The sequence below is a fragment of the Cyphomyrmex costatus genome, unplaced genomic scaffold (assembly GCF_001594065.2).
Source record: "Cyphomyrmex costatus isolate MS0001 unplaced genomic scaffold, Ccosl1.0 scaffold43, whole genome shotgun sequence".
Taxonomy (NCBI): domain Eukaryota; kingdom Metazoa; phylum Arthropoda; class Insecta; order Hymenoptera; family Formicidae; genus Cyphomyrmex; species Cyphomyrmex costatus.
In genome coordinates this window covers 2277172-2285642 of record NW_017278534.1, presented here as the reverse complement: position 1 = coordinate 2285642, position 8471 = coordinate 2277172, and the positions used below count along the sequence as shown (strand labels likewise).

General features: G+C 28.7%; 1 protein-coding gene across 1 annotated transcript; it reads left to right on the top strand.

Moving 5' to 3' along the window:
* The first annotated feature begins 2193 nt into the window (after positions 1 to 2193).
* LOC108777418 (thyrotropin-releasing hormone-degrading ectoenzyme-like) lies at positions 2194 to 6799 on the top strand. The gene is made up of 7 exons (XM_018544293.1): positions 2194 to 2324; positions 3076 to 3231; positions 3345 to 3982; positions 5013 to 5094; positions 5270 to 5936; positions 6140 to 6324; positions 6625 to 6799. Exons 1-7 carry the CDS (start codon positions 2194 to 2196, stop codon positions 6797 to 6799), a joined length of 2034 nt encoding a protein of 677 aa, XP_018399795.1.
* The last annotated feature ends 1672 nt before the right edge of the window (positions 6800 to 8471 follow it).

Sequence of the window (8471 nt, the reverse complement as noted above, 5' to 3'; positions counted from 1 at the left end):
GAATATCCCGAACAAACTTTCCCAGGGATTGTTTCTCAACGCTTCAGGATTGTCACAAGGTACCTATCGGGTTGTTACTGGAACTTTAAGCTTGCCATCGAGTATAATAGCGTTCGAGCTTCTTCATTATGCAGGCCAATCATGACTGCAACTTCCTTCAAGTCATCCGCCGTGTCAGCCTTTCAATTATACATATATGCGCTCTCCATTTGACGCAGTCTATAGTGTATTCCTACTACTTATAGTTATAGTATCATAGTGTCCCGTATTAAAAACTAACTGCAGGTATTGTAAAAATTGATATTAAAATGCAGAAATTAAATTATTAGAAGAATGGTGAAACAGTGATTTATATTGATTAAATAGATAATTATTTTATAGAATTTATTATAATTTTACGAATTGAAAAATGTATAATAAAATAATATATAAGGCAGCAATAGTAATTATTTAGTTTACGTAGATAGAATCGAACAATTTTTCTGCATAATCTCATTAATACTAGGAGAATGTGTATTAAAATTTAACAATAAATAAAACTATTTTTGAAAGAAATTGTTTTTTAATTTTAGAAATATAAAAACAAATCTTATAATAAAATGTTAATACGATCTTTATTGTAAAAGATTCGTCTTTGTTCTACAAAATAAACATTTGCAAAAGAGCAAATGAATTTAATTTATTAGAATACAGTCATATGTGTTCTTAATTAATTTTAATTATTATACTTTATCAAGACTTGCAAAATACTTCACTTTTCTTTTTTAAATGTTCCCTGTAAATAAGTTATATATGGAAACCTATCAGAGAGTCATAACTAGAGGCTAAATGTATGGTATCGCTTAGATTTCCAATATCAAGGTGTATAGGACGTAGGTAAACCTCAACGCAGCCTAAAGGCAAGACATGTAGCCTACGGCAATTATATGCAAATCTCACGAAGTTGTGCCTAAAACCTCAACACTGTCACCAACTAGCAGTCACCATCTCGATCAAACGAAGAATAATATGAGTAATATCTATCAATAAATCGCCACACAAAAGTCGATAAGTCTAATTCAAAGAAATAATGTGGATATTAAAGGCAAAAATTAAAAGAAAGGATATATCAGTTATAATAGATTCTTTAGATAAATCTTGGGAATCCCATTTGATAAGAAAGAAAAACGGAAATCTTTTCTAGATTACTTTCTTAATCCGACATATTCGACATTTTATACAGTTTATAGATAATTATCTGATATAGATACATTTTTCTCTTCCCATTTTTTCGCATTTTTTATTTTATACATACATCGCTGTGCTAATATAAAAATTAATCAATATTAACATTTAATATAATATTGTATTACAGATAGCGTAAGTATATTCTACTGTGGTCTGAAACTTGTTATCGCTATTGTCAGAGACACAAATATTATCTTATTACATGTCTGATCAAAGTTGATGATGATCTACTTACGACAGAGAGACTGTGAATAACAAATAATATAACAAGTACGCAGTAATTCCGAATAACATATATAGTCTTAAGACGGCGACGCACCGTAAACATTACTAAGCGTTGTTGTGCAATAAATTATTAAAAATATTACGTTACGGCAGTATCAATAGCATTAGAACTAGTATTTTATAGAACTACACGAATGTGACCTTACGTGCGCGTATGTGTATGTGTGCATGTGTCAATTACATCTATCTCATTGTCAAGTATATACATACGTGTATAACGTAAGGTTATACACGTTGATACCTCTTCACGAACTTTATGTAAGCGAAAGAAATTGGTTAAGAAGATTTCTATAAATCGATTGAGCAAATGTATGCTGATAGATTATCATGTCTAATCACTTTCTGTTTTTCTTGGCTACATTAGTTATTTTTGTCGCTTTAAGTCTAACGTTTGCACATGATAACGACGGCACGAATAAAAATGAAAATTTGAAGCATATTTCCCCACGGTATCGACTACCCAAAAAAATCGTTCCTGTATTTTATGATCTATCGATCTATACACATCCGATTGACGTGGATTACGATGGTCACGTACGGATCACCTTACAAGTACTCGAAAAAACAGATGTTATCGTGCTGCACACAGATGCATTAAAGATACAAACAAATGCATCTTTATTCGATAGATCGGGCCGGTTGACTCGGATTTTACATTACACCCATGACGAAGATACACAAATGCTTACGATTAAACTCGAGCGCTCACTAGACCCTGCGAAATATACATTAGAAGTATCCTTCAAAGGACGTATCGCAAATGATGTATTCGGCTTTTACGCAAGTCTATATGAAGTTGATGGAAGACTGAGGTAATATTTTGAGAGAAAACTGTTATACAAGGTGTTAAAAAAATTTACGAGTTAAAATACCATAGCAAGAAAACTTTTGGAAAAAAGTTATAAAAATATATGTTATTTGTTTTTTGAGCACAGTAATTTTTGAAACTTAAAGATTAAAACAATACAAAAAATTGAATAAAAACATAAAGGCTATTAAGAGTCAACGCTGTTAGCAGTGCGCAAAAATATAATTTTAAAATCTATAACATAGATATTATGTCGTAAAGATTAAATACTGGCCATTTATAGATTACGATGTGCTCGACTCACAAACGACCGTTTAATCGTAATTAACCGTAATATCTAGCCAATTTTACACTTCTATATCTCAAAAATATTTGTTTGATACGACAAATGATCAATATTCTTATAACTTATTTTTTCAAGAACTTTTTTGCTGTAGTATTTTGATTCGCGAATTTTAAGACATCCTATATATGTCATATTTTAAAGCGGCTAGGAAGAGTAATCGAAATAAAATCCGAATGTAATGAGAAGTTTATGTCAGAATATGCTGAGCATGAAACACTCTTTAAGATTTTTTAAATTGTGTATATATATTGTATATAATTTCGTATACTTTAATTATAATTTTATTGCTCATCATAAAGTCAATAAAAAGTTAGGAAGCCATCATTTAGATATATCTGTTTATAATGATGAGAACACTCTTCACTTATTGTAGTTTATTTTACACTGTTAATTATATTATATATTTTAGACGAATTGGTGTAACACAATTTTCGCCCACATACGCACGTCGTGCATTCCCTTGTATGGACGAGCCTTATTTAAAAGCGGAATTTCAATTGCATATTGGCCACCATAAGGATCAAAAGGCGACGAGTAATACTCCAGTGGAATCTATACGAATAGAGTTAGTATATAACTTCTCCAATCGTATCAAATTAAAAACACATACAAAAATATTCGTAAAATAGCAAACAAAAGCAAATAGTTTTACTATTGTAATCGTAACATTGATTATAGAAATGATACGTACTGCGTGACGACATTTCACCGTACACCACGAATGTCCACGTATTTGGTAGGATGGACAGTACACAAGTTTGTCCCAGAACGATCAAGAATTTCGGAGGACTTCAAGATGTGGACAAGAGACTCCATGAAGTTTCGTGGATCAATAGCCTTGAATCGCGGTTGGACGGTCTACTCGGCGTTACAGACATGGTTATTAGTAAAAAGTCCGCTCGTGAAGGTCGATCAATTTGCGATACCGGATTTCAATTTCAATGCAATGGAGAATTGGGGCCTCATCACTTACAGAGAATCTGTAGTGTTGCATGAGGATGGAACTCCGACAAAAAAAGTCGTGAATGGACTGTCAGTGATGACTCACGAGTATGCTCACAGTTGGTTTGGCAATCTGGTAACACCCGCATTCTGGGACGTCGTCTGGTTGAAGGAGGGCTTTGCCACGTATTTTCAATATTTTGGCGTTTCCTTAGCAGAATCGGATTTGAGAATGATGAATGTATTCGCAGTAGATTGCTTGCAGCCGACACTACTCGCAGATTCCGACAATCATACACGCACATTAAATGGTCAAGAGGTCGGGGATCGTAACAGCATTATGGCTACGTTAGACTTTGTCTCCTATGGGAAAGGTACAGTATAAAATATGCAAGACTATTTATTTCAGTATTTTATATTACGTAAGTTCAATAATATTTACATTGAAGAGATGTTTCTACACATATTGATAGAAATAATAATTTTTAAACCTTTCACATAATAATTTTAATTCAAGTAATTTATAATTATATATTTCTAAACAGAATACAATAAATAGATGTAGGAATTTTGCTACATTTTATTAATAAATATACATGACTGATATTCGCGCTCACCTTTGATCGCTTATGAATGCTGCGTCACTTATTTCTTACATAATCCGTTAATCACCGTATCACTGTAAATATCTGTAACAATCTTGCAAAATAGATAGGATTATCTTTCGATCATGTGATAATTTAGAGAGATCCTCAAAAATTATTATTTATTTAAATCAAACATATAATAAATCTACAATTAATCATTGGATTTAATTTTCAACATCTTTATCTTTAATATTGTATGTTGTTCTTGTTTGTGCATATTAACAATTTTATAAGAATTATAATTAATTATTTACATTGCTACTACATTTTTAAAATTTTAATTTAAAAAAGCGATTACAGGAAATTATTAAAACTTGTGATTTTAAGTCTATGGTTTATGTTACCCTTAAAATTACACGTGTACAAAGCTAATCATGTTATCTTAACATAATTTTTTTATTTAAATATTAATTTTAACAAAATTAATAATAATAATTTTAATAATATTAAATAATATTAATGCAAGTACACAATACGTATACAAGATATTTTCTTCTTACTTTAGCCTTTAATCTTTTATTAAATAATTTTTAATCTAACAGAATATAACAATATTTTTACATAAGATTGACTAAGATGCTAAACTTATAATAATAAAATCTATAAAATAAAAAATAGAAAAAATCATTTGAGTCAAAAATTAATTATAATTTATGTTTACTCAAATTTATGAAACGTAGAGATTTAGCTTCTGAAAGACTCACATAACTCACCATAAAATATTAAAAAAGATTGTAACATATTATATTGTTTTCAGGTGCCTCCGTAATTCGTATGATCAGTCATATCATCGGAAGCACAGCATTTCAATTAGGATTACAAAATTATTTGCGCGAGTTGTAGGTATATTATATAATACGTACAAAACATTTCTAAATTTTTATCGATGTTTTTTCAACATAAATAACATTATTATTGTAATGCATGCAGTTACTTTATTTTTTTAAAATAACAACAGTTTTACTTTTTGTAGTTAACATTGTTTCTATCACAAAAATTTATTTTTATTATTAGGTCATATGAAGCAGCCACTCCATTCGACTTGTATCGACACTTGCAAACTGCATCAAATATAACAAGGCATTTGTACAAAAGCATATCTATAAAAGACGTCGTAGAATCTTGGGCAAATCAGCCAGGATATCCTTTAGTGATCATTACGCGAAACAACAAGACGAAAAATCTGTTTGCCTCGCAAGAACGATTTTATCTAAATCATGAGGCACAAACAAATTTCGAAAAATCGAGTTGGTGGATACCATTAACCTTCATTACCGAAGACTCGAATTCCACATTTGATCGAACTACTACGACTACTTGGTTGAAGCCACAAGCCAAAAACACGCTAATCGGCTCTGTAAAATCGAACTCGTGGGTGATTTTTAATATTCAGCAAGTTGGATATTATAGAGTTAATTATGACAAAAATAACTGGCAAACACTTATCCGTTACTTGAAGTTAAAGAATTTAAAAAAAATACATGTGATAAATAGGGCTGCACTTTTAGATGATGCTTTTAATTTAGCTAGAGCCGGTTATGTGGATTATTCCATTCCATTTGATCTCGCGACATATCTTATTCGTGAAACCGAATACGAACCGTGGGTTGCTGCGGTAAATAACTTCAATTTTCTCAATCATATTTTAGCTTGCTCACCGCGAGTACAACGTCTGTTTCAGGTAAGGTTATTCTTCTATATAAGCACCAAATTGATTTCAAAATTTAACTTATTAATTATTTAAAAAATATGTCACAAATAAAAATTCTAATTGTACTAAAAAAATTGTTATCATCACGAACGATTAAACTATAAAATTTGATGATATTTCTTTTAATTTTTTGATATCTTTTATATTATATTGTTTCAATATATAATTTGCAGAACTATGCAAATAACTTACTTAAACCGATGTATAATCTATTAAGTTTTATGGAAAGTTCCATGGACAGTTCAATAAAGAAAATGCATCGCGAATTGATTCTGTCTACTGCGTGCTCAATTAATAATATTCACTGTTTAAAGACATCAAAAATTTTATTTAAAACGTGGATTTTGTCTGAGGAAAGGTATGATTAATTATAATAGCAAAAAATTGTAAAACCAATATACAATTATACATATATATTTGCAATATTAATATTTTATATTAAAATTTGAATATTTCCAAATTTTAAAAGGCAATCTTGTCAATTGTTTCATTTATGTTTTTAATATGTACTTCATCTTTCGATAAATATTTTCGTGTAATATACTAATACATTTTATCTTTAAGAAAAATAACTAATTTTAGTTAACACAATATATTATTTATATATTTATTAATATATTTATATATTTTCACAACATTTTTTTATGTATATATATAGCTTAATATCAGCAAATCTTAAGAGCTTTGTGTATTGCGTGGGTGTTCGAGCAGGTGATGATAATGTTTGGCAAACAGTTTGGAACAGATTTCTGCGCACTGACTTACATGCAGAACAGGAACTCCTGCTGAGTGCACTCGGATGTACTAAAATTCCTCACTTAATCGACAGGTGAATTCTAAGAAATGGATCACACAGATAAACGCGTTTACAATCAGATATTAAATTTGTCACTTTTCAGATACCTCAATGCGTCTATAATGTATGAACTCAAACTTCGTAAACAATACAGAATGACAATAATTAACGCCGTTTTGAACGGCAATCCCGAAAATGTTAATTATGCCATTGATTTTATTTATCATAATTTGCCTATTATTCTTAAATCGTATGTATTATACATTTTTATTTTCATTATATTTTTATTATATAACTTTACATCTCTTATTTACTTTATTACAACAGAGTATCCCAATCGAAACTTTTTATTTAAGAGCCAAGATAGTATTGTTATTTATTACGTTTTTGTTATAACAGCAAATATTTGACTGTGCGCACCATTTCCATCGAAAAAGTTTTTGATCGGAAAATAGATTTTTATGAAAAAAATATTAAACTCAATCAAACTTTTTGTTTTACTTTTTATTAATTAAATATGACTACAAAATAGAAATATAATGGTTATTTGTTTGAAATAAAATCTTATATTTATAAAACAGTTCTTGCAATATCTTATCTTACACTTTTACAGAAGAGGCATAGATTTTTTAACCAAAATGCTCATTGCTATAGGCAATAAAATTATTACGAAGACCCAATTAAACAAGGTATATTTTATATATTATATAATTTAATATATAAATCACTTCTCTTATATTTTAATAAAGCTCAGATTTACTGTATTATAGCTTCGCTCATTTGTTGATGAGAACATCGAAAATCTAGGATCAGCGTTGAATTCAGCAAAAAAAGCCATAAATGCTTCTACTTTATCCTTAGCATGGATCGATAAATTTTTACCTACAATTGAAAAAATATTGTTAACCAGTTACTTAAAAATATAATATATATATATATATATATAATATATACATATATGTGTGTATAATATGTGTTTTATAACAATACATTATATAACTATGTATATATGTAGAGTATCTTAATGTACATTGTATCTGTAATCAAATCTACGTATATTTGAAAATAAAGAGACTTTAAACTTAAAGGTTTATTATGCGACCCTGTACAAGCATTGTTCCTTTTAAAAGGAATTGAGTGTATAAGATATGTTATTTGTGCAAAAAAAATTAATTAAAATTTGTTATTAATTGCCCAAGTGATGTAAGAAACGTGTTTTAGAATAGAATTATCAAGAATTATCAGATTATTCTAAGATTTTGGTTTCTTTTCTACAAAAATTGATTTATAGAAATAGTAATACATATAAACATTTTATGAACTATTTTGGTCTTTATTTTATACACAATCATATTTAGCATTGATTCGTTACATACATTTGTTCCCAAGTGTGTTACAATATATTTTATGATAAAATTATGCTTTAGACAAAAACTACGTTTTTTCCGTATATATATAATATGTAATTCATATTTAATAATAACTCTATTTCTTATATTTATATTTATTATATATTACATTTATGTATATTTTTATTAACGCTATAAAAATACATACTTAACATAATAAAAATGTTTGCGTTACCTTAAAATTATATATTTTTTCCCTATCTGTCATAATGTATGTATGCTTATGGACTTGATATCCTAAATGATATCATTAATTTATTTTTATCTCGGTTGTACAAATATACTATAGATAATAGAAAA

Coding starts and splice junctions, on each gene's coding strand:
- LOC108777418 (XM_018544293.1), top strand. CDS start 2,194: ATGCTTACGATTAAACTCGAGCGCTCACTAGACCCTGCGAAATATACA. Junction 5,095..5,269: donor CAAAATTATTTGCGCGAGTT/GTAGGTATATTA, acceptor TTTTATTATTAG/GTCATATGAAGCAGCCACTC. Junction 6,325..6,624: donor TGGATTTTGTCTGAGGAAAG/GTATGATTAATT, acceptor GTATATATATAG/CTTAATATCAGCAAATCTTA.